The sequence below is a fragment of the Protopterus annectens genome, chromosome 3.part1, assembly GCF_019279795.1.
Source record: "Protopterus annectens isolate FY-2018-M chromosome 3.part1, PAN1.0, whole genome shotgun sequence".
In the NCBI taxonomy this organism is placed as follows: domain Eukaryota; kingdom Metazoa; phylum Chordata; order Ceratodontiformes; family Protopteridae; genus Protopterus; species Protopterus annectens.
The window spans coordinates 1,847,382,930-1,847,410,220 of NC_056732.1; the positions used below are offsets into that span (position 1 = coordinate 1,847,382,930).

General features: G+C 40.4%; 1 protein-coding gene across 2 annotated transcripts in view; it reads left to right on the plus strand.

The window, feature by feature from the left end:
- The window catches only part of LOC122798754 (zinc finger protein 501-like), a 248,125-nt gene that overhangs the window by 14,396 nt on the left and 206,438 nt on the right, over window positions 1-27,291 (plus strand). For both annotated transcript variants that reach the window (XM_044067856.1, XM_044067857.1), the window contains exon 2: window positions 16,432-16,558. In XM_044067856.1, coding sequence (XP_043923791.1) covers window positions 16,432-16,558 — 127 coding nt within the window. The remainder of the gene's footprint in view (window positions 1-16,431; window positions 16,559-27,291) is intronic.

A 27,291-nucleotide genomic window follows, 5' to 3' on the forward strand; every position in this document is an offset into this window, starting at 1 on the left:
TCAGATAGATAGCGATCTGAACTTTGACTGCTATATATCCACTGCGGTAAGGAAATCCTTCCATGTCACTCAGCTTATAAATAAGCGCATGGTATCCAGATCTGAGGATGTCATAGTACCACTGTACTTGGCCCTCATCAGACCAATAGTCGAGTACAAGACACCCTTTGGTATATACCTCACCAGGCATCCGCAAGAGTTGGAGCATCCTCAGAGGTTTTTCACCAAAAATTACAGGTTATAACCAATGTGTAATATATGAACTGATTAAAAGCCCTATTACTTTATTCAGTTTCCTACCGATTACTGAGGGGTGATCTGTGCCTGAGCTACAAGGCAGTCTCTGACTCAATCCTGATGAAAATGTTGCATATTTACAAAACTAACTGCATGATCATTACCCACTCCAAGGATCTAAACCTGATCTGTGACATGAGTAGATCATGCTTGAGAGAGAGAGAGAGAGAGAGAGATGTCCCAGAGATCACCCCTCTGTTGGAATATACTTTCTGTTCACGTAAAGCAGAGTCTTTCCCTGACCATTTTCAAGTCCAGTTTGGACCAATGGATGGGGAAATCACAAAGTTACCCGTGGTGTGGTGCCCGTGTCCCTTATGGACAGAGGCAATCAGTGAAAGTTATCAAAACCCTGATTGCTGACCCTTGTTTCTTCTCTGGGGATAAAAGAATTGAGTAAAATCTGTGTAAAACTGGCTGTGGTTGTATGGGCTCTTGAGCTATTAGTCTAGCAATCTCCTACAAACCTATGAAACATAAAGGAATAAACCTCAGGTGAAGCTCCAGCCGTAGCCAAAATTTGTTTCAATATCTGATGGTTATGTATATCGGCATCAAGGTCCATGTATGGCTTCATTGAAACCCTGGTTTAATGAGAGGACACTACTTTGGCCAACTCCATTTAGGTCCGGTTTTCTGTAATGTCATGCTCTCAAATGCCTCCATAGTTTCATAGGTGTGTAATAGATTAATGATCACAAGGCCCTTTTTAAGCCTAGCTATGCATCCTAAATCTCTGGTACCTTTGATAAAGATAAGCAAGGGCTTGGGAGATGAACCATTAACAAGCAGTGTCTGGGAGATGAACAATTTACAGGCTGCCTGAGCCCGTTAGAAACTTAGGTACTAAATCTGGGATAATTTTCCTGTTCCCCTTCCAATTGTCCAAGTTGCACTTGAATTGGGTTAGGGAGGAATTCTGCTTCACATGGATGTGGAGCCTGTTCCAGGCAATGAGTAGTGTCTGAGATACATACCTGCCTCTCCAGCAGGTCCTATTTATATCAGAGACAAGGTTTCAGGCTTTAGAATAGGTAATTCTGGTGCTGTATGTTTTGCGGATATGCAGAAGGTCCATCAAGGTGGGTCTGACAATGCCTTGTATGCTAGGCATAGATCTCATCTCAACAGCCTGCAGGAGACAAAAAAACAGGGATAGGATTTTTAGGCAGTCTGCACTTGTGCTATTTATTCTTTTGGTATGGAACTTCTTTGGCTGTTACAGTTGTTGGATGTGCCTGGTTAGGTGTGTACCAAAGAGGGCATTGTAGTCAGTTATAGGTCTGATGAATGCTGAATACAGTGGAACAGTGACCTTCTTGGACCCAGATGTCATACCTTTGTTTATAAATTGTACTGTAGACATGTTATGGTCAAAGGCTAGATTACTGTCTGTGTCCCCCCAATTCCATTACCACTGGGCCAACTCTTAGGGGTGTGTTGTTAATATGTATTTACCAGGAGTGGATGACTTCCCAAAGGATACTATTATGCATTTGTTGGCATTTAGATTTAGTCCATAGCTCTGAAACAAGTTTATGTGTCTGTGTCAGGCCTTCCTGGAGAACATTTGTATGGCTGGGAGATTCTATGACTGCACTTAATTTACAATAATTTGCAGATCTGGTCAGTCAGAGGCCCTTCACATTGTCCTTGAATTCAGAGAAGTAAATGTCAAAAAGGAGTGGTCCCAGGACTGATCCCTGAGGGACTCCATTTGTGACTGTCCTCTTTGTAGATATGGACTCCCCATTTATAACTTCCTGAGTCCTGTCTGTGAGCCAGCTGTCTATCCACCAGGTGACATAAGGGTTTATACCTAAACTCCTGAGTTTATCAACAATGCCATGTGGCGTATTGTGTCATATACCTTGGCCAGGTCATGATAGGCGGTGTGAACAGTTTTTCCCTTATCCATTGCTTTAATGACTTTCTCAAAGAAGTCCACCTGGTTGAACAGGCATGACCAGTCCTTGAAATCAAATTGGGTTGGGCCCAGTGTTTGTGAACAGTTTTTCCCTTATCCATTGCTTTAATGAATTTCTCAAAGAAGTCCACCTGGTTGAACAGGCATGACCAGTCCTTGAAACCAAATTGGGTTGGGCCCAGTGTTTGGAGGTTTCCTATGTCATTATTGATCATTTCCATGACTTTGGATAAGAGACTAGTGAGACTTATGAGTCTGTAGTTTCCAGGTTCTGTTGATGGCCCATCTTTGTGCAGAGGGATGAGTGTTGCTGTTCTCCATTCATGAGGCAAGAAGACGTACCTCTCAACTTGGAAACACCAAAAGTCTGGACAAGGCCTATGAAAAATAGGTACAGATCTGTACACTGATTAACATAAAATGTGCATGCATTTTGCATAACCTCACCCACCCCGGTGGGATTGTGGGATACTGACTTTCAAATGCAACCTGAAGAACAGACAACCAAAATATGGCACCAGAGTCCCCCTGCAACCATTCCAGTGTCCCATTACCTGTCTATTTTGCCCCATTTACCATAAACACTGTGTGCATACTGCTTTACTTCTACAGTGATTATTTGGATTTTATTTTTACATTTTATAGCACAATGCACAAACACTAGAAGTTTTAATGCTGAGTCTATTTTCATTGTGAGACAGTATTGCTGTTGTATAATTTTCACCAACTGATGTATTGTCCAGAATTCCTTTAAGACTAACTTATTTGAACTGCTCTGTGTCCATCTCAGTTAGACAGTGGTCCAATATGCATTAATCTGAAAAGTTTTAATCTTTTAAATATCATTTTTATGACATTACTAGTACTACGATTTTTTTCTGTAGTAGAACAAGTGATCTATTTGTTGATATAGCCACATCTAGTTTTATTTGAATTTCCTTATTATATTGCATATCTATATGAAATGTAAAATCTTACACACTGCAGAGAACAGAATTATACGGATTACTGGGAAAGAGGAGAATCTTAAATGTAGTATAATAGAAATATTGGGCAGTTCAGAATTAAGAAAAATGCTAAGTTTTTAAAGTATTATTTAAAAGTTGTGCATTAAACACTGATTAATCAAAATTATTCAACTTCACATAGTTATGAGCACCAAAGTAACGACTAAAAACTATATAAATCAACCACTATTGCACACTAAATTAAAAAGTATCAATTACAGAGTGGATGGGAAATGACCTTTAATGAAAAGCTCCACAAAGGTCTCCTCAATACTCTTTTCTTAAATTTTTCTACATTAGCGATGCTGTATATCAATATACCAAAAGCCCTCATTCATTCACTCGTTATGCTGTGTTGCGATCTAGCAATACCACTATGCTAATATTTCTGTATAGTACTTTGCTTGCTGTTTCATAAAGAAACTTTGCTCTAATACTGCCAGAATCAGTTTACTGCAAAGCTGGTTATTACATGCTGGCTCAGGGAATAATTTAAGCAACTCCACTAGAGGGAATACGTTAAGCAACTCCGCCATCATTTCTAAGTACCGTAAATACTACCATTATTAACCAAACTGAATAAACTGCATATCTTGGGCACCGTCTTCACCAACTCCGTGCAGATAACTCCATCAGATATTAGGCACTCCGTGCAGATTACTCCACCAGTTTCCTGAACTGAATAAACTACATACCTATACCCTAGGCAATCCACAACTCTGTAAAGATAACTCCACCATCGGATATTAGGCACTCCAGCAACTCCGTGCAGATACCGCCACCATTGAAATACTCCGTGCAGCAAAACAGAAAAAACATTTCAAACTCCGTTCACAAGAAAACAGCCAAGCATTTCTGTGCTCGCAGATCCAAACAGCCAGCCCGATATGCATGCATGTGAGCCCTTGAGCTCAATTCTGACAGGCTGATGGAGCTGATGTCATCGCCACGTGATGACGTCAGCTCAAAAAGCACAAAAGAAAAAAATTTTAAAAAAGTGAAAAAAATCAGAAATGAAGGGGTGCCACTCGAGAATCGTGGCACCCCATTATCTGGACACAAAACTTGGTAAAAACCGAGTAATTTGGTACAGTTGGGAGGTATGCACGAATACCTTTTAGAGGCTACAGTTAAATGGCAGTTACAGAGGTCCTGATAGGTCATGTTTCATAGCTTCATAGGTTCATGGGTAGGTACTAGGCTATCGGCCCTAGGGCCCATACAAGCCTAGCCAAAAAATGTACCCTGGCTTTCACCACCCAAGAAAATTATTTTCCTGTGCCCCTGTCGAGCAGAGCCACAGAAGTGATCCCCGGGGTGAATTTCCCATTTCCCATCCAATCATCAAGATTTTTCTTGAAGAGTGCTAATGAGGAGATCTGTTTGACATAGATAGGTAGTCTGTTCCAGCATTTCATGCTGTTTAGAAAGCATCCTGGACTATATACATGCATGTAGCTTACATATTTTAACTACCAAAATTCTCAACAAGTGTAAAATAAAATAAATAAATATTGCCTGGGCCCACTGATGCAATGTTCTTGGCTTTAGAGAGAGCATTAAGGAGCTGTTCCCTGGTGATTGTAGGGGGAGTTATATTTGATGATATTTCCTGAGGGAAGGTTGATGTGAGAGAGGAGTAAAGTTAGAGCTGAATTTATCAACCAGTAGGTCTGCTATATCTTCTGACTCAGTATAGGTGGCTCCATTTTCAATAAGCTCTTCACACAATTGTGTATCGCCTTTCAGGTTGTGGACATAGCTAAAGAATGTCTTGTGGTTGTCCACGGTGCGGGAGGCCAAATTTACCTCAAATTTGGCTTTGGTAAACTTTATTTATCCTCTGAGTTGTTTGAGTTTGAAAGTGTTTTTTATCCTTCTACAGCTAATTTTGCCATGATTTTCTTCCTTCTGTTATACAGTCTGTTGATGTTGTGATTCCACCAGGGTAGCTTGTTTTAGGAGTTATTTCTATACTTACTGGTGGGTACAGCTGCCTCTGTACAGATATTAACATGCTTTTACTGGGTTTCTGTGAACAGTTCTGCATAGGCAGCAGTGTTTTCAGGGTTTATGGGTGCTTGAAATTTTGCCAAGATATCACTTAATAGCAGAAGGTTAGCCTTAGAGGAGTTCCTGAATATTCCAGGTTTCGCTGGGGATCCAGGTTTTACTTTACTTCAAAGGAGAACCTTTTGTGGTCTGACCTTACAGGGGAAGACATTACACTAGGGGATGTGCAGCGTTCTCCCATATTAGTGAGAACCAGATCTAGTATGGTTGCACCCCTGGTTGGTGTACTGACTATCTGGTCCAGGGAATTTGTGTTTACAAAACCCAGAAATCTCTGTGCCTGTACATTTGGTGTCATGTAGGATTCCCAGTTAATAGGTTCATAGGTTCATACTAGGCTATCTGCCCTAGGGTATTTATAAGCCTAGCCAGATTGTATTTGGCTTTCACCACCCATTATAAATTAATTTTGCTATGCCCTTTTTCGAGGTTAGTATACTGTGGCTCTGTCTAACAGTGACACAGAAGTGATACCCGGGGTAAACCTACGATCTCCCATCCACTCATCAAGATTCCTCTTGAAGAGAGTCAATGAGGGACTCTGCTTAACATGGACTGGGATTTTATTCCAGAGTGAAGGGAGCTTCTGGGTTATGAATCTGTCCCTCCAGCATGTCCTATTTATTTCAGTGTTGAGGTTCAAGTCTCTCGAGTGCGTAGCTCGATGGGATTTGGATTTTATGAGGTGCAGCATGCCCATTAATTCCGGGTTGGACATGGCTTTATACGTCCGGCACAGATCGCCTCTGAGCAGGCGGTATGCCACTGAGTAGAGCTGGAGTTTCTTTAACTGGGCAGGATATGGCATCTGTTTGAGCCCTTTGATCCTCTTGGTGAGGTACTTTTGGGGACTTTCCAGTTGCTGCAGGTGTTTGGTAAGGTACATCCCAAAAGGGGCATTGTACTCAATTATGGGCCTGATGAGGGATGAGTAAAGAGGCACGATGACCTCCTCTGATCTAGATGTGAATCCCTTCATGATTAGGTGAGCTATATAAAATGTTCTTCTAACCACTTTGGCCACGTGGTTGTCAAATGAGAGATTGCTATCAACTTGGGTCCCCAGGTCCCTAATTACTTCTTCTATACTTAATGGATTACCACCTATGTGGTAATTTGTGGCACTTTGTTTTGCCAAAGGGATGACTATACACTTTTTGGCGTTTAGCTTGAGGCCATGGCTCTGGCACCAGTTGTCTGTTTCTATGAGGCCCTTTTGGAGGATGCTTGTGTCGGCTGGAGAGTCGATTATGGCGCCCAGTTTGCAGTCATCAGTGAACTTGGTCAGCCGCAGTCCTTCCGTGTTGGCCTGTACCTCCGAGAAATATATACCGAACAAGAGGTCCCAGGACTGAGCCTTGTGGGACGCCACTTGTAACTGGTTTGGAGTCTGACATGGCTCCTGCAATTCTAACCATGTGGGTTCTGTCCTTGAGCCAGTTTGCAACCCATCTAGTGACATAGGGGTTTATATTTAAGCTGGTGAGCTTATCTATAATGAGGCTTTGCGAGGTCCAGGTATGGCCTTGGTGACTGTTTCAAAGAAATCGACCAGGTTTAAGAGGCAGGATCTGCCCTTAACAAAGCTGAACTGGGTAGGATCCAGTGTCTGTAGGTCCCCAATATCTTTATTTATGAGGTCCATGATGATCCTTTCCATTGATTTGCAGACCAAGCTAGTCAGGCTTATGGGGCGATAGTTTCCAGGATCCATTGAGGCACCACCTTTGTGGAGAGGGACCACTGTTGCTGTACGCCACTCTTTGGGTACATATCCTGTAGTAAGGCTGAGATTGAACAGTAGTTTTATGTTTGGGTTTAGCTCTTCTTGGAGTTCATGTAGGATGCAGCCCGGGACACCGTCTGGTCCATTTGATGCTGTGTTTTTTGCTTTGGAGAGGGCGGCTCTTACCTGAGCATCTGAGATGTCAGGGGGGCAGCACTCTGCTGGGATAGATATTTGCCCTTTTGATGGGGAGGGGGAGAAGTTTGCACTGAACCTGTCAGCTAGGATGTTGACAATGTCTGTGGGTTCGTGTATTTTTGTCATTTTGGACTAATTCTGAGCATATCTGGGAATTCCCACCCAGGTTCCTAACATAACTAAAGAAAGCCTTGTGATTATCCTTAGTGTCCTGTTCAATTTTTCTCTCGAAGCTGGCCTTAGACGATTTTTATGAGTGCCCGTAGTTTTTTGCTAATACTGATCAGAGATGCCTTCCCTTTTTGGGATTTTGCTCTATCATATAGTAGCTTCCTCCTTCTATTGTATAGTTTGTTTATGGCTGGGGTCCACCAGACAGGACGTCTGCCTTTGGAGGATTGGGTCTTGGTTTTATTTGGGATTGCAAGATCCATGCATTCCTGAAGGTGTTCATAGAATGTGTTTATAAAGGATTCTGCAGTCTGGGCTGTATTTTCCACAGGCCCGGGGGCTTTGAAGGATTCCACCTCGGTTTTGAGGAGTGTGAAATTTGCTTTAGAGAAGTTTTTCACTGTGGTTTTCTGGGCAGGGGGTGGAGTCGGGATGTGAATATCCAGTGAGATTAGTTTATGGTCTGATCTTACCAGTGAGGGATACACTTCTGGTCTGGAGCATAGAGTCCCTATGTTGGTGATGATCAGGTCCAGTATGTTTTTCCCTCTTGTGGGAGTGGTAACAAGTTGTTCCATAGTATTTGAGTTTATAAATTCTAGGAACCTTTGGGCTAGGGTGTTGGAGCTAGAGTAATGCTCCCAGTCTATGTTTGGGTAGTTGAAGTCGCCCAATATAATGGTGTTTGGAGAGACCTTCATATTTTCCAGTGTTCTCAGGAAGGCCGAGTGAGGTTCCTGGGTTTGGGAGGGTGGTCTGTAGCAGGCTATAAACTGGAAGGCAGTTTTACCCACTGTTAGTTGCACATGGATAGTCTCTGATGCTTTGTGCTGTGTCACCAACCTGGAGGTGTGGGTATCTTTGACGAATATTGATACTCCCCCCTCCTTTCGTGGTTCGGTCCAAGTTTTGGGGCCGAAAAGCATGGTATGAGGTATAACCTGGTAGTGCTGGGGTGCTCTCGGGAGCCTTTATCCAGGTTTCTGTTACTGCACAGATATCGATGTTCTCCATGCTAAGGAGAGTTTTGAGTGCGTGCATCTTGAGGTTTAGACTTCTGGCATTGAGTAGCATTACTCTTAGTTTCTTATCCCTTGTGATACCTATGGAGGTAATAGTGTGGTAATTAGTCACCCATGAATATAGTATTGGGTTGGATGGTGAATGTGTCCAGTACGTTTAAGTACATGGTATGGGTTTCCTGGGTCATAGAGCCCCTTTTACAAAACAGCCTAACAATCTCTGTCCTGTCCATTCAACCTATCTACCCCCTTTTCTAGCACTCCATTAGCTCTTCTGTACTTCCTCCTTCCCCCTTTTTTCTTTTGTCCTACTTTAACCTACCATCCTTTCTTCCCCTCTTCCCCCTAAAAAAGACACAGCTGCCTGATTAGAGTCTTGACCACAAATTTTAAGCTCTCCCATTTCTGTCTCCGTATTAGATGCTAGTCTTAGTAATATATATCAGCTAACCTTCACTTTCTCTTAATCCTGGAGTCTATCTAAAAACTCTTGTAGACATTCTTTCAAACTGTACAAATTTAATGTGTACAATTAACCTACCAAAAAGGATTTTAGATAAACTACTGTATTGACATACATTTCTGAATTTCTTGACTGCAATTACTGCTGTAAATGTTTTTCAACTGCCTGTATGCCGATAGAGCTACCTTGTAACTGTGTAAGCTACACTCCCTAATGGAAGTGTAATGATAACTGTACTTTATTTTATTTTATCAAATGTTTTTACTTTGTGGAGCTCTTCTCTTCGGGCCTGCACTGATAATGGGTTCCTGACCCAGTCAGGTTTCCCAGTCAATAAATGTCAAATAAATAAAATAGAGGGGAACCTATAGCTTGCAAGAAAGTGGTATTAAATTTTGCCTATGGTGATTTGAACATGGAGCAGCTCAAGTGCATTGTCCTGTTTGACCAACCCTGAGGTATATTTATTTTTGATGTAAATAGAGACACTTTCACCTTTAGTCCCTGTCTGTGTAGTAGCTGGTCTAAATGTGTGGAAGGCATTATAACCTTGCACTGTTGGTGTGCTCTCCTCCTCTTTAAACCACATGTCAGTGGCCACACAGACATCAGCATTCTCTAGGGTGAAGAGAGCTTCTAGGGAGTGGAGTTTTTTGTTTAGACTCCTAGCATTGAGCAGTAATACTTTAGATTTTCTTGGTTTTGGTTTTACTATGTCGGAAGTACTTTCAGTGTGGCATTGCCTAAATAAGGCACTATGGGGGAAGGCAGTGCTGTAGCTAATATTCAAAAACCAAGAGGAAAGATGTGCAGACCATCCCTGGAAAACAGCTTAGTCTTTTCACTATCTCCTTCCATGCTGACAACTATTGTACCCCCTCAGAATGACACCAGAAACTAAGCCAATTATTAAAGTCATTCAGCTTTTCTTTGTACTGTGGCATCATCCTTGGAGAAGGTAAAATGCTGCTCATGCCAGTTTGGGACGCATATTCTGAGAGCTCCATGATGTTTCTCTTCATATAGTGTAAGGAGGTACATCTCAGGTCATTTACTCCCACATGGACTATGACTGAGTCTTACTGGTACTTGTAGTAAAATGACCTGAGTGAATTCATAATGTGGTGGATCGTAGCCCCTGATAAGCAACTGACCCTGTCTTTCTCCTTACTCAGCTTGGTGAGACGGACATCAGTGTGTCTCACAATGGAGTCCCCAATGACGAGAATGTGGGATTGTGTGGTGGCTTGTCTTATGGCCTGAGAAGTAGAGGCTTCTTGAGATGTGGCTGTGTGAGCTGATGTGGGTGTTGTTTTGAAAGAGTGATTTTGGGGCTGCTGAGGGTGTTTGAAATTTGTACTTCATCTAGGAGGTCTTTGGGATTTAGGAAGGTTACATTTAAGTGCTCAGCATATGTGGGTCTACATATCTGCTTTGAATTGTGTGTGATGGGTGCAGCGTGTGAACTGCTGACAACCTTATTAACATTAGGAGTACTTTTACGTGAGAGCTTTGCCTCCAGTGACATTGAGTAAAGAGGGTCTATATTAAATCAGTGAATGTTTAAAAAAGCAAACTCTGATTTATTGACCACATTTAAAGCGAAAACTTATAATGCCGAACACTCGTAACCGCTATTTTTTTTTTCCCCAGGGGAAAAAATCTCTGTGCCACAAAAAAAAAATAAACAAAAGCTTCAAAACATTACATAAAGTGGGGGGCTTTGCCCCCCACACCTCCCAATGTAGGGGGCTGTGTCCCCCACACACCTCCTACTTAAATATACCAACTCCGAGATCGTACTACAGTGACGAAAACGGCAGAGTAACAGAGGTGGCCAAGCAGTTTCTTTCTCAGGGAAATAAATTGCTTAAATGCCGTTTCACTATTTTGCTGTTTCGTGCTTTCAAGCTCGATCAAGACGCATTTGCAGGATTGAGTCTTCGATTATATAATAGGAACCCGTGTAAATACATCTCTCACATAGTTTGTTTGAGAATTAACTGGTTGTCAGTAAACATGAGGCACTTTCTACATTGCCTCTGGATGCCCATATCCAGCAAGCTGGTAAAGGAGATAGCAGGAAAGTTCATTTCCATGGCAACAGACCCTGTTTATTGATTAGACAGTTGAAGTGACAATATAAAGCAATGCTAGGAGTAGCTGGTTTGCAACTCTGGGGACAGCAGTTGTCACTACAAACTAGTTGTCCTGTGTGTTGAAAGGAAAAATGTCATCTCAAGATGCCTGCGTCTGTACAGCCACTGCTAACCACCTGAGGGGAAGCTATTAAAGCAGACTGTGATGCTTTGTGGATGAAGTAATTAGGGAGATATTCTGAAGTCTGGTTAAACAGCAGCTAACAAAGCAGTACTTACTGAAAATAAAGAATTAGCTTTGTCAGGAATGATGAAAAGAGAGGATTTTCCTGATTAGATACTGCCTGGCTTTTACTAGTGGTGGTCTTACCACAGCTTCACACTGCTGGGATACAGTGCTCCTTTGCTTCTTCTGTCACCGAAAACAGAACAGTAGCACCAACCCCAAGATGAAAAACAGGCTACAGGCTCTTTGGTGATCAGCAGTCTTGCCTCACATGATGCAGGAGCCTGATGGCTTGTTGTAGCTTTTCCCTGGTAGATGGCTTGAACAGCGACCAGACCAGTCAGGAATCGGTGCCATCTGCTCCTTCTATCACAAGAAGCAAAATTAAAAACACAAATTCCAAGCTGGCACCTATGAAACAGTTATCCGGTTTTCGAGTGACCAGCATTCATCAGGAAGTAATGTCCCTTTTCTTCTCTCACCGAAGTAAAATAGAAGCACTAATCCCAAGATGACTTCTGAGAGGCAGAATGTGGGTTCTTCAATAATTAATTGGTAGTCATGGAGTAGATGTTGCAGATTTTAACTCATTTCACCCTACGGACACCTGTAGGCATGAAATACTGCTTGTTCATATTTGCATCAGTAATTCCAAAACCATGCTACAAAGTATTAAAAGATTTCATGTTAAAGCTTGCAAAATGGCAAACACAGCTGTATTTATAGTTGACCTCTGTCTAATGCAGGTAGAGATAGTAATTGTTGTTTATGTAATATTTATAGTTTCATTAATGTTATGTTTTTCTAAGTATCTCAGTAACCAAGCAGCACAGACAGAACTGCATAACCTCATATGAAAGCTCTCAGGTCAGGTAGATGAACAAATTGTTGCCAGTAATATCTGTGTAACTTAAGTGGTTTCTGTTGTTTACAAAATATTATAAATTTAATAGTTACTGTGTGTTTTATGACGTAAAATCCAGTTTAAGACTTAAAACCTAAAGAATACTACCACTGTAAAAATAGCTTGCGCTGACGAGTTTATCATTTATGCTTCTTTAGTATCCCCTATAGTTCCAGAGATATAACATTTGTTTGAAATGTGAAGACAGTCTTGATTCTATTAAAAAGCTTAGGCCCCGCCCACTGACGTTACACTGCAAACTTCCAGAGCGCCACTGAAGAGAATGAGTTAAAGGTAGGTGCAAAACATGCGTTAAAACCCTAAGAGCTGCAGTGTGCAGTAAACAGTTAGATATGAAAGATGGGGTAACTCGATGTTTAGCAATGTGAGGGGAAAGCCACTCATTTTAAAAGAGAAAGATAGACTGGAAGGGAGTGGGCCCTTAGTATTCTGGCTGTGTGAAGTACAGTGGGATGGTCAGTAAATTTAAATAGCTGAAGGGGAGTGATTTTGCAAAATGATAATTTTACTCTTACTGCCAACAGCCAATTAAAGAAGAGAGGGAAGAAAAGATGTGGTCAAATTAACATAAGGGGCTGGCAACTAGAGTGCCAGCTGAGTTTCAGAACTTGTGTAGGAGCATGGGGCCTCTGTCAGCCTCCTTTATAAATTTCTTCAAGGGTGTTTAGTGCAGAGGATTAAGGCTATGAGCTGTTAATGAGCTACTTATGTGATTCAGGGTTTGAGTCCCTCTAATATAATTTTCCTGCAGTAAGGCATTGAGCAAGCTACTTAACCAGAGAGTGCTTGCAGCTATTGGGAATTTGGGCTAGACTACCTAAGATCTCCTGGACTTCGTGCCTTATAACTAGTTGTGAACTTGTGTGTACTGGATTTTCCCAATGAGGTGGATGGTTGAGTCCTCATAGATGAAGCCTGTTCTCGAAGTCTAAGCTGGTGTTGGTTAATGGCGAATGTTTGTTGCTGGACGATGAGCTGGTATTGCAGTATTTACACTTCCTGTTCTTGAAGTCTAAGCTGGTGTTGGTTAATGGTGAATGTTTGTTGCTGGAGGATGAGCTGGTATTGTAGTATCTACACTTCCTGTTCTCGAAGTCTAAGCTGGTGTTGGTTAATGGCGAATGTTTGTTGCTGGAGGATGAGCTGATATTGCAGTATCTACACTTCCTGTTCTCGAAGTCTAAGCTGGTGTTGGTTAATGGCGAATGTTTGTTGCTGGAGGATGAGCTGGTATTGCAGTATCTACACTTCCTGTTCTCGAAGTCTAAGCTGGTGTTGGTTAATGGCGAATGTTTGTTGCTGGACGATGAGCTGGTATTGCAGTATTTACACTTCCTGTTCTTGAAGTCTAAGCTGGTGTTGGTTAATGGTGAATGTTTGTTGCTGGAGGATGAGCTGGTATTGTAGTATCTACACTTCCTGTTCTCGAAGTCTAAGCTGGTGTTGGTTAATGGCGAATGTTTGTTGCTGGAGGATGAGCTGATATTGCAGTATCTACACTTTCTGTTCTCGAAGTCTAAGCTGGTGTTGGTTAATGGCGAATGTTTGTTGCTGGACGATGAGTTGGTATTGCAGTATCTACACTTCCTGTTCTCGAAGTCTAAGCTGATGTTGGTTAATGGTGAATGTTTGTTGCTGGATGATGATCTGGTATTGCAGTATCTACACTTCTTGTTCTCAAAGTCTAAGCTGGTGTTGGTTAATGGTGAATGTTTGTTGCTAGAGGATGAGCTGGTATTGTAGTATCTACACTTCCTGTTCTCGAAGTCTAAGCTGGTGTTGGTTAATGGCGAATGTTTGTTGCTGGAGGATGAGCTGATATTGCAGTATCTACACTTCCTGTTCTCGAAGTCTAAGCTGGTGTTGGTTAATGGCGAATGTTTGTTGCTGGAGGATGAGCTGGTATTGCAGTATTTACACTTCCTGTTCTCGAAGTCTAAGCTGGTGTTGGTTAATGGCGAATGTTTGTTGCTGGACGATGAGCTGGTATTGTAGTATCTACACTTCCTGTTCTCGAAGTCTAAGCTGGTGTTGGTTAATGGCGAATGTTTGTTGCTGGACGATGAGCTGGTATTGCAGTATCTACACTTCCTGTTCTCGAAGTCTAAGCTGGTGTTGGATAATGGAGAATGTTTGTTGCTGGACGATGAGCTGATATTGCAGTATCTACACTTCCTGTTCTCGAAGTCTAAGCTGGTGTTGGTTAATGGCGAGTGTTTGTTGCTGGATGATGAGCTGGTATTGCAGTATTTACACTTCCTGTTCTCGAAGTCTAAGCTGGTGTTGGTTAATGGCGAGTGTTTGTTGATGGACGATGAGCTGGTATTGCAGTATCTACACTTCCTGTTCTCGAAGTCTAAGCTGGTGTTGGTTAATGGTGAATGTTTGTTGCTGGACGATGAGCTGGTATTGCAGTATCTACACATTTGTCCTGAAGGGCTATAGTACAGTACATGAAGAATTTACCAAAGCCTATCATAGGAAATACATCAGCTATGATTCTCAGAAACATTTCACCAACAGAAGGAGCAGTTACAGATAACATTTTTTCTTTCAAGACAATCCTCCTCAACTTCTATGAGGATTCTTTTCCCAGAATAAACTCCTGCAGGGGTAGAAAGGTTTTAGCATTTCCTCACAGCAACCCATTTTACCGCCATAAGGATTTGTTCAGCCAAAGCAAATACATTCCTTTATGGGTACAAGGATTTAACGCTTCCACAGTTTTATCAGTTCAGCACTTATAATATGCTTGTTGCGCAGGTAGTACAGGTTAACCATAACTTTAAGAGGTAGCCTTCCTTCCTGGTTTAGAATGTCCGTTATAAAAAAGCTGATTCTTCTGCCCAATCTAATCCACCAGCCCATTTTTGTTTTTAAGTTTAGGGATAAACCAGTTGTTAAATCAAAGGGTATCATACATAGTAGTCCATTTGGGCCCATAATCCTTTTCCTTCCTGTGTGTCTCTGTACTAGAACAAATCCAAGCTACATACAGGGGAAATGTTTTACTTCAAAACTTTTACACCCAGCATGGACTTTTCTTCCACTTCAAAACTCTCTGCTGTACGTACTTTCTCTGCCTCTTCTTGATCCCGCCTTCTTTTACTTGGAATTCTGCACATTTGTCCTGATATAATTTTAGAGGCAGCTTTTGCCTGTTGATTGCTATGCAGATGGTCTGACTTCAGATTCTGACACACAGCCTCTTCTGCATTCATCAGTGTAGTTCCCTGGCTTAGTCATTATATCAGTAGTGTGTGTGTGTGTGTGTGTGTGTGTGTGTGTGTGTGTGTGTGTGTGTGTGTGTGTGTGTGTGTGTGTGTGTGTGTGTATGTATGTATATATATATATATATATATATATATATATATATATATATATCTATATAAAATATCTGCGTGTGTATGTGTGTTCATAGGTGTGTACTAGGCTAATGGCATTGGAGCCTTTACAAGCCTAGCCCAAAAAATTGCCTATGCACCATGCTACTCGATGTTAGTTCAAAGTGCCCTTATCCAGTAGGGCAACTGGAATGATTCCTGTTTTTTTAAGGCTTGTGAGGGAGAAAGCATCTGTGATTGAATGTGGTGTCTAGGTTGGTGTACATGGATTTGAGTGAACGGCAGATGGCCGATCGGAAAACAGTTGACAGCAGTTCTGTGAATGCGCAGAATTGTGAACACAATGTAGTCAAAATGCAAAATATCCCCCCTTTTTGACCCCATGGTAGCACTTGTTTAGGTGGTAGAGTGGTCAGAAATGTCAAATTCCGAATTTTTTATGACATTTCGAGCGTTCAACACCTGAAGCTTCGACATATAGGTTCAGGGAAACCGGGTTTCGACTATCGGTCGCTCGGTCATATGCATGTATTCCGTCTAGGTTACCTGTACTAATTTTCGCCTAAGTGGTACAACAGAATTAATAGATGAATAAGTAATTTGTCAGTCTCTAGTTCTTGTCTAATTTATAAAGCTATATATATAGATAGATATTTCTATATAAATGTTAATATCACTATGTCTTGAACTGCTTTTTTCTTCTTGCAATGTATATAATATTGGGATTGAACAAGCTTTAACTGATCATCCTGATTGCAGACCCACTCCTGAATTTGTTGAGTTTTCACAAAACTGTCACTGAACAGAAAAATAATTCATTAATTTCCTCAAATTGGCAACCAGAGTACATATGAAGCAATTTTTGTCATAGCTGGTTACATTCTCCTCAAACCCTTTAAAATGATCTGTATGTGCAGTGAAATGTCAAGCAAACAAAATCTTTTTATTTTCAGATTCCACAAAGTTTTGAAGATGTTGCTGTTGAGTTTTCAAGAGAGGAGTTGAAGATGCTGAGTGAGGAGGAGAAGAAGTTATACTGGGAAGTGATGGTGCAGAACTTCGATCACATGGTTACTGTAGGTAAGAAAATCTCAGAGGTGCACCCGTATTTATTTATACTGTGATTCAAATCTCATTGCATTACAGCATTCAGATCCTTAGATTTCTTTGTAGCACAGCTTTAGGTCAGAAGTAAGTAATAAATGAACACATGATAGCACAGTGATAAGACTGTAAACTTTGCCAATGATTTGTTTAATAACTTGATAAGGCAGTGAACCAGTTTACAACACTTAATAGACAATGCAGAATTCTTACAGGTGCATATTTTTCTGAGGGGGTGCACATAACCATTGAGAATGGTTTCATCATATGAGCTGAAACTATAAAAGGAAATAAAACAAAGACAGGATGGAAAATAAACACTCCCCACTAAACATGCTTTTGTCTTATAACACAACTTCACAACTTTTTCAGAGGTTTGATATATGGTTTACTATTGCAGCTCCTAGACCACCTCACTACAAATAACCTCTTATCTAGTTCACAGCAAAGCTTCCATCCAAAACACAGTGCCTCCACAGCCCTCATAAGTTTCACTAACTACATCAACCTCCTCAGAAACAATGGACAACTAGTCTCTGCTATATTCCTTGATATGTCCAAAGCTGTTGATACAGTATCCCACCAACTACTACTCAACACTTTAGCCTCCTTCAACTTCAACTCTACAGCTCTCAACTGGTTCTTTAGCTACCTTACTAATCGACAACAGGCAACTAAATGGGATAATAAACTCTCCACACTCCTCCCAGTCTCTTTTGGGGTTCCTCATGGTTCCATTCTTGGCCCTCTCCTTTTTATTATATTCACAAATAGTCTAAACACTGCCACTAAATCTGCTTCTGTTATTCAATATGCTGACAACGCTACTCTTATTTGCTCTGCTCCCACACCCCAAGAACTCCAAGATAAACTGCAAAGGTCATTTCTAGATATTGAAAATTACCTAAATGAACTTCAACTCATCCTAAACCCAAAGAAAACGAAATTAACGATCTTAATAACAACTGGAGATACGGATATCCAAAATATTTAATAGCAGAAAAACACAGGCATAGACACTGAAAGACCAAACACTCTGTTAACCCAGGTTTCGTCTGCAATGATATAGACTTCTTCAGAACAATGAACAAGATCTAAAAACCACTTAAATACACTTTCAGTTACATCAATTAAAATAAACACCTGCAGCCAATTACTTAACAACATTGTTAAAGGCAAAAACACCCCAAATGAGTTCTTAAAAATAATACCATCCCATAAAAAAGAAGCCACATATACACATTATAAATGTCATATAAAAACTAATGAAAAATAATAAATAAATGAAAAATAAATAATAAATGATGAAAGAAATGCGTACAAAAAACAAAATATAAAAAACACCATCAAAAAGCTCTAAAACCTGTTTGGCATATGTTAAGACAAACAAGGAAAACAAAAGAAAGCAAATTAATCCTGATAAAAAACACAGCGAAGGTTACTAAGTTAACCCAAGATGTGTCTTAACTTAAGAATGGGTGCTAAAATATTTTGGATATCCGTATCTCCAGTTGTTATTTAGTTTGTAGAACTGTTCCTTAAAATGAATGATCTTTTCCAACAGGAAATCCAAAGCAAATCCGCCTCCTCTCTCCATCTACTCCACTAATGGCACTATAATAGAACCAGTTAACCAAACAAAACTACTTGGTGTTACAATAAACAACAACCTAACATTCAATAAACACGTATCACTCACAATAAAGAAAGTTCACTTCATACTTTGTGCTCTATATAGGGCCAAACCTTTCCTCACTCAAAATGCCAGACCAGCCACAGCCAGATGCCACCTCCTATGTACTCTCCTCTATCGTACTCAACATTTCACTAACATGCACGTCTGATTTGCATCTACTTGATTCCTTCTATAACAAAATAGCAAACTTTGCTGCTAATATACCCAACAGGGCCCATCATTGCCTTGCTCTTCAAAACTTACACTGGCTTGAAATTCCCAGTCTGTTATTGGCCAATCAGCTCGCCACTGCCCACTCTATTATCCACAAACCTGAAATCTGCCCTGCACTCTCCAACCTAGTGCAACTAAATATCAACCCCAGGACCCTTACATCATCCGATAAACTTTTATACTCAAGGTTACAAAGTCCCATAATTACTTTGGTGACTCTGTCTTCTCCTTCAAAGTAGCCAAACAGTGGAATCTATTACCCCAGAATATCTTATAAAACACAGATCGTCATAGCTTCAAAAAAACTCCTGAAGGAATACCTTACTCAACAATGGCTATGCTCCTGTAATACTCCTGGCTAGTTTCTCATGCCTTTGATCAAATGTTTTCTATTCTGCTATCTTCTTGTCTTACATCTACCAAATGAAAATACCACAGTGTTTTTTAGTTATGTATCTAATGAGTTTCATATTACTGTCTGTAATAAGGCTTAAGAAATGCAATGTTTTCTGTTTTACATTCACCTTTTTGTAAATTATGATTGTTGGCAACTGTCAAACTTTTTGTATATTGTTTGTAAATCTTTTACAAATTTTTGTAATCTTTTTGTACTATTGTTATGGAGCTTAACTCCTCGGGTCTCTGCTGAAAACGAGCTACTTGCCCAGCTGGGCTCTACCCGGTTAACAAATGTAAAATAAATAAATGTGGAAATGTCTTTGTTCGTTTATTCATATTGGCAAAATTTAATGCTGAATTTCAAAATGATTTTCCTATCCAATTTTGAACAATGGTAATACTGAGAGTTTGATATTCTCTGTTTGAAAAATGTGACCATTGAGCTGCATTTGCCATTTGACTGTCCGGGATTCCAGGTTTGGAAAGTTTACTTTTGCTTTTTATACACTTTGAAACCATACCTGTGATGTAATGCAATTCGGACAAAGGAATTTCCACAGTATAATAGTAAACCTATATATATATATATATATAATTTATTTATATAAATCTGTAGACATATAAATTCATGTACACATTGTGTGTATGTGTGTGTGTGTATGTATATATATATATATATATATATATATATATATATATATATATATATATATATATATGTGTGTGTGTGTGTGTGTGTGTGTGTGTGTGTGTGTATATATATATATATATATATATATATATATATATATATATATATATATATATATATATATATATATATATATATATATATATATATATATATATATATATATATATATATATATTTTTTTTTTATTTATATAATCATAAAACCAGTTACTCGGAATTCAGAACAACGAGACCACTTTCTCAAAACGGAATATTATCAAACACCTGGAACATCGCAGTTTCATTACGTGAAGCTAACCACTTGTTTGAGTGGCTTTGCCATAGCTTCTTTAGTGCCATTTATTAAATAGCCAAGTTTATTGAGATGTCCCATGGAGGAAGTATTTTTAGTCTTGACGAGCACTTTTAGTACATGGTCTTTATTAGTGATAGGGGATCTGAGAGATTTGGAGATAAGTGGGCTTTGAATAGTTGCCTCTGGAGTAAAATTCACTTTGAATTTGTTTGCCAGCATATTGATAATGTCTGTTTGATCAGAGTTGGTCATGCCATTATTAGTTCAGAACTTTGTTGAATATTATTTCTTAGTTTTCTAATGTAGCTAACGATGGATTTGTAATTGTCCTTTGCTTCAGATGTTGACCTAAGTTCATGGAATGCTTTAACAGACAAAATAGTATTTTTTTTTTAATTTTTAGTCACTTTTTTTATGTTATCCTTGATGATAGGGTGTTTTGCAATGTTGTATACTTTAATGAGTTTTTTATTTCTTTTATTGTAGAGTTTATTTATCCTGCTGGATCAGCAGGGTGGTTTGTTTTTAAATGTCCCATTATATTTAAGTGTAGTTCGGACTGACAGTTCTATACATTTATCTAAGTGGGTGTAGAATTCCTTTGTGAAGCTACCTGATATGGCAACAGGTGTGTGATGCTGCTGTTGTAACTGGGGTCAGTTGTGGGGCCACCCTTGTCGCAGGTAGAATTTAATGAGATTACTACATTTTACATCCTTGAATTTGGGATTTTGGTTTCAGTGGTTTGGAGATTTGAAGGTGAGGGTAACTAGTTTATGATCTGACTTAACTGGAGAAATAGCTTCTAGGGAAATAGTACATAAAGAATCTATATTCATAAGGACTAGACCAAGAATATTATGTCCTGTAGTAGATTAATTGACACTCTTGGTCCAGGAATTTTTCTTCATTAAGTTTATCCTAGATTGTGGATGTTGGCAAACTAGCTTATTGAGAGGTAGTTAGTCTCCCAAAATAGTGGAGTTCTTGAACCTGGCATGATTTCCAGGTCCTGTAACATGCAATAAACTGTTAGCTAGTCATGGTTTATGTGATTTGATGCTCAGTAAGATCCATTTCTGATTATTTGGGAATATGTTCAGGGATAATATGTCCCTAATAAATATGGAGATGCCACCACAGTATCCTTCAGATCTGAAGGAAAGGTTGGTGCAAAACCCATGTATGGAGGGAGTGCTTTATGAATATTTAAACTAAGTTTCTGAAATTAGAAAGATTATGGATATGTTCTAAATGCAGGAGAGCCTCGTGGTCAGGCAGTTTTTGGTTGCATCTTCTGGCACTAAGCAAAGCCACCTTAATGTGATCCTGTTATGGATTTGATACATTAGTTACATTGGGATGTCCATGCTTAAAAAAAGCACTGTGGGGCAGCAAAGACTTTACCCAGTTTGTGGGAGCTTTGGAATGACAGGTGCAGGTTGTTCTCTGCAAAGAAAGTATGATTGTTGAGCATATCATCCCATGCTGACACTCAGTGGATCACCCTGAAATGATGACAATAATTTAGCCAAAGTTGAAGACAGTTATCTGTTCTGTGCTCATAGGCATCATTCTTGGAAAAGGAAAGATTCCCCTCAGGACCAGAATTTTGCCTGTATTTGTAGCATGCATGGTAAGTTGTGACATCTCTCTCTCTGCATATTTCTCAGGGTTTTTTGCATCTCAAGTCGATGGGCCACGTCATAGTCATTGTTGTTAGGTGAAACGCTCTTAAGGGCACATTAGATATCCAAGATTCTGGCTGGAACCCGAAGGGCGACTCATTGTTATATGTCCTATCCAGCCTACGGAGAGGAGAATCAGTGCACCTGACTGTGGAACAGTTCTCTTTGCAGAGTGGGCTGCTGTACACTATTCCGAGATAATTTACCTTCTGGTGATTCTCTGCTGAAAGTGTGTCTATTAGTGATGTGGTGCTTTTTTTCTGCACACTTAGTCTGTGAGTCTAGGAAGCTTTGGTAATTTCTTTACAGACATTGCATAAAACATTTTAGTGTCGGTTGGTGTATAGTGTGGCAGTAGTTTTGTTACTCATAGTTCATGTGTTTTATTTATTTATTTATTTATTTTTTTCGGTGAGAGTGAGGCTTCCATATTTGTTAAATATTTGCAACTCTTCTCCTACAAACATGCATTCTTGTTTTAAGAAAGAGTTCATTATTTGTAAGAATAAGGCAGTTACTACACTGTCTATGGGGAACCAAGTGCCATGAGGCTGACAACAGAAGGAAAACAAGCAGGCTGACCTTCCATCTTGGAAATGGACTCTGCACTGAGTAGGCAGGAAGATATGAAGGAGAGGGTAACTCAAGCTTTAGCAGTCTGACAGGAGCTTCCAGTTTGTCCTTGTAGTGCAATTTAGTATGCGTCGGTAAGACGAGAGTGGGATGAGCTTCCAAAGACGAGGTGCAGTAAAGACAGGTAAAGAGCCAAGGCTTACACTGGCTGGTTTGGTGGACACCCTGCATTAGGGATCTATGGAAAACAGGGGGAAGGGAAAGTATTTAAACACCGAAAAGGGAACGACTTTGCAAAATATGTTTTGTACTTAATGACAACAAATAAAGGAGGAGAGGGAGTGAGTTTTGTGCCCAAATTAACCTAAAGGACAGACAATGCGAGATACTGTGTTATAATAAGGAACAGGGTGGGAGAATAATAATTTATCAGCCATTTAGCGCACTTGTTGGACAGTTTCAGACTGCCACAAATAGAGGCTCTAGTTCTTCTGGCAGCAGTATCAATTAACTGTAATCTGGTAGTTGGTGCAGAGGGTTGAGGCTGTGAGCTGTAGTTCCTGTGGTGCAGGGTTTGATTCCCTCAGCCCTCATTTGCCTACTGTCTGACCTTGAGTAAATCGCTTTACCAAACATTTTACCCAGATTGTGTTCAGTGGGCCTACTTGGATAATAAATGGGTATTATCAGTTTTCAAATACAACCATACACATGTCTGGAAACAATCAGAATTCATGCAACTCATCCTGGTTCTCATATTCTCTCACAAAAAGGAAACAGTATAATCCTAAAAGAACTACATAAAAGGCAAAAAACAGTGCATCTATTTAGTAGAGTTACTGAAAAACGGCTTAAAACCATTCTCAACTTTATCTAGATACTTTAGGGTCAGAAACAACAAAAAATCTGATGGAAAGTAATGTAATGATTTAAAACCACTAAAACAGGGTCAGAAACAACAAAAAATCTGATGGAAAGTAATGTAATGATTTAAAACCACTAAAACAGATGCAAATTATTAACTTAAAGCAGGAACCAGGAATGAAAAATGGCTAAAGAAGATACAGGCTTTAAAATGAACTTAAAACATATGAAAAGAAATAATAAATGTTCAACCTCTTGGATCGCTTTTTGAATTTCAGCCACTTGGCTCTCTTGCTGGATGACTAGAGACTGGCACAAATGGAAATTGAAGACCTAGTTAAATTCTGGTAAGTATCTGCACTGCAGGCAGTTCCCAGGACATTCAACAACAGAGCTAGGTATCTAAGAACTTTACCAAAGTCTCATGCTGTTACTATTGTGCATCTCCTTGTGTTCGCAATTTAAGATAACATCTCTGATAAACAGAGGCAGACAATAGCTATGCTCAAACTAACATACCCCCATAACCTTTAGAAGCTTCTTAACAACCACAAAGCCTTCTGTAGCTATATCAAGAATCTCCATGGCAATACCCAGATTTGCTCTGAGTTACTGCACAATGGTACCTCCTATACTGAGCCAACAGATATTGTCAATATACTGACTGACAGATTCAGTCCTAACTTTAACCCTCTCTCCCTCCCTAAAAGACCGGAAGAATGCCAGGCACCCTGCATCACTGCAGTACAGGTTAAAGCTGCATTGTCTAAGGCCAAGAATACAGCTTCCATGGACCCGACAGTATCCCTGGCTGTGTTCTATGTGAATTCCAATCCCTCCGAGCTACATGTTCTAGGCACCTAAATCTTGTCACCACAATAAACAGGACATATTGGAGGGATAGAGTCCTGTCCCAGAGACTTCTTATACTCTGGAACAAGCTATCCATCTATGTTAAGCAAAGTTCCTCATTAGCACTCTTCAAGAAAAATCTTTGAGTGGATGGGAAATAGGAAATACACCTCGGGGATCACTTCTGTGGCTCTGCTCAACAGGGGCACAGGAAATTAACTTTCTTGGGTGGCGTAAGCCAGGAAACCTTGTTGCCTAGGCTTACTTAGGCCCTTGGGCCGATAGCCTAGTACCTACCTATGAACTGGCACCACATCTGTGTGCTCTGTTCACTCGCAGCCTCACCTCAGGCTTTGTCCCTACCGAATGACACACTACCACATTCATCCCTCTCCATAAAGGAGGATTGACTACAGACCCTGAAAATTATTGCCCTATTAGCCTGACAAATCTTATATGTAAGGCTATGGATTGCATCGTCATGGACCTAATTAATGGGTCTATATCATATAAGCGAACTTCCACAATTTCGAACACCATAAGTTTGAACTTGGAAGATCAAAATGTGATAACATTGAAACTTCAGAACAGCGAATTTTTTCCCAGGGAAAAAAAATTGCTGTTCCGAAAAACACACACACAAAACACAAGCACACCAAAAACCTTATAAACCTACACTAAACCTTAGATACACCACTATCTATGCACTAACCTTAACCCAAACCCTAACCCTAACCCTAAGGTCCTTCACTATGGCACCACAGTGGAGAAAATGTCGAAGCCGCAGAAACGGCCAACCAAATTCTTTCCCTGGGAAAGAATTCAGATTTCTGCGGCTTCGACATTTTCAACTTTTGACATTCCAAGTTCGACCTTCTGGCGTTCGAATTTCTGGAAGTTCGATTACGTGATTGGGACCCTAATTAACAAGAATATAGGGAATCTCCAAACTCTAGATCCCACGCAGTTTGGTTTTGTGAAAGGTATATCATGCCTGCTCAACCTAGTTGAATCCTTTCAGTCAGTCACCAGAGCGGCGAATGAAGGTAAGGCCATTCATACAGCCTACCTCGATCTGACCAAGGCCTTTGATACCATTTCTCACTCAGGAATTATTGATAAAACTCACCAAACTAGCCATCAACCCCTATATCGGTAGGTAGGTTACAAATTGGCTCACATATAGAACACACAGTGTGAAAGTAGCGGACTCAAAGTCAGACTGCCAACCAGTCATGAGTGGAGTCCCACAGGGATCAGTCCTGGGTCCTCTCCTGTTTGGCATCTACTTTTCAGAAGTCCAGGCCAACACAGAGGGACTCTGGCTGATGAAATTCTCAGATGACTGCAAGCTGGGAACCATTATTAACACCCCAAGTGATGTGGACATCCTACAGAAAGGCCTCACTGAGACGAATGACTGGTGTCAAAACTATGGCCTTAAGCTTAATGCCAAAAAATGTATTGTCATCCCCTTTGGGAAAAACTCAGTTCCCACTAATTACCACATCGATGGGAGCCCACTGAACACTGAAGGCGTTATAAGAGATCTGGGGACACAGGTTGACAGCAACCTCTCCTTCGACCACCACATTGCCACTGTGGTCAGAAAGTCCTTCTATGTGGCACATCTCATTACCAATGGTTTTGTATCCAGGAAGAAAGAGGTCATCATTTCTCAATACTCTTTCCTCATTAGACCAATCATACAGTATAATGCCCCTTTTGGCATGTACCTCACTAGACAACTGCAATAGAGAGACCTCAAAAGTATCTTACGAAGAGGATCCTAGGCCTTAAACATGTCATACATGGACAGACCCAAAAATCTCCAGCTATTCTCTGTCTCATATCGTCTACTTAGAGGTAATCTCTGCTTGACTTACAAAGCCATGTCTGACCCGGATCTGTTAGAAATGCTGCATCTAAAGAAATCCCAATCCCTCTGCACCACACGCTCTAGAGACCTCAACGTCATTACCACAATCAACAGAACATGCTGGAGGGACAGGTTCATAACCCAAAGACTGTCCATGCTCTGGAATAGACTTCCCATACATGTCAAGCAGAGCACCTCACTAGCCCTCTTCAAGAGAAATCTTGATGAGTGGATGGGAAATAGAAAGTTCACCCTGGGGATCACTCCAGTAGCTCTAATTGATAGAGGCACTGGGAACTACCGGTGCGGGGGGGGCACAATGTCAGGGCATTTTTAGGGGCTAGGCTTGTAAAGGCCCCAAGGCCATTAGCCTATTACACACCTATGAACCTGTGAACTAACATAGCCAGTCCTACTAAATGCCTGTGATACACAGGGACACAATTTGGTTAGGTTGTGCATGTAAGCTTATGAAGGCACTGGTGGTTGTTAGCCTAGCGTATACCTATGAACCTATAATCTGACCTCCGAATCTGCTCTCTCTCCACTTTTATTGGCTGTTGTCAGTGAGCACAAAGTATGTTTGTAAAGTCACTACCTTTAAGCTGTTGATAACTTCTTTCCACACTATAAATGTATCTTTGGAAGCTCCCATTGGTTACATCTTGTCTGCTCATGATAGCGAGCACTGGAGGATTTATTTGTGAAGTTCCTCCCCTTTGACTGTTAAAGCTTGAACCCCTCTCTTTCATATCATCCTACCTGTGTAATGCACAGTCTGGGACTAGGTTACAAATCACTGGTGATCCTTCTTTTCTGTATATTTTGTATTCCAGCGTAATTACATACACCCTCTGCAGTTACTTTACTTATGTAAAAACCTAAGCACTGGGCAAGATGGAAGGTCAGCCTCTTTTTACCTCTCTTAACAGCCTTTTTGCACTAGGGCTCATAAGACAGTCTACCAACTGCCTTAAGCTCACAGATAATGAATTTGTACTCTACACTAATAATTCCATCTCTCAGAGGTGCAAATCTGGAGACTTTCCTGTCACATAAAAACTTGTCCTGTGAGTTTTGTACACCTCCATCACAGTTCTTCTCTAAGCATACCAACATATCTTATGCAGATGCTATAAAGGAGTCGTAAAGCCATTTAGAAATAAGATGAAGTCTCAGCAAACATCAGGCCATTTTCCTCCGTCTCATGCATACCCACCATAAGGAGGCAAAGTGAGGAAAAAAACCTCTCCAGATCTATAGCAATAGGAATATTTTAATGAAACCGATTCTATTATCAGGCAGACTGACTCTCTCTCCCCTTGTCCTGCCTTATGAGTGATGTTGCAGTTGTCTTTCCACTGCCAGGACCTCTGACTGTACAGGGGCCAAAGGACCCTAACTCCTGATAAATACAACTACAACATGGTGGGAATGAATGACTTTGTGCATGCAGAGTGAGAGAGAGAGAGATGTCTGGACTTTTCATGCATGTTACAAATGCAGGTAAGACACTAGTCCTAAGTGGAATATTTCTTTCTGAGTCAGAATGGGGTG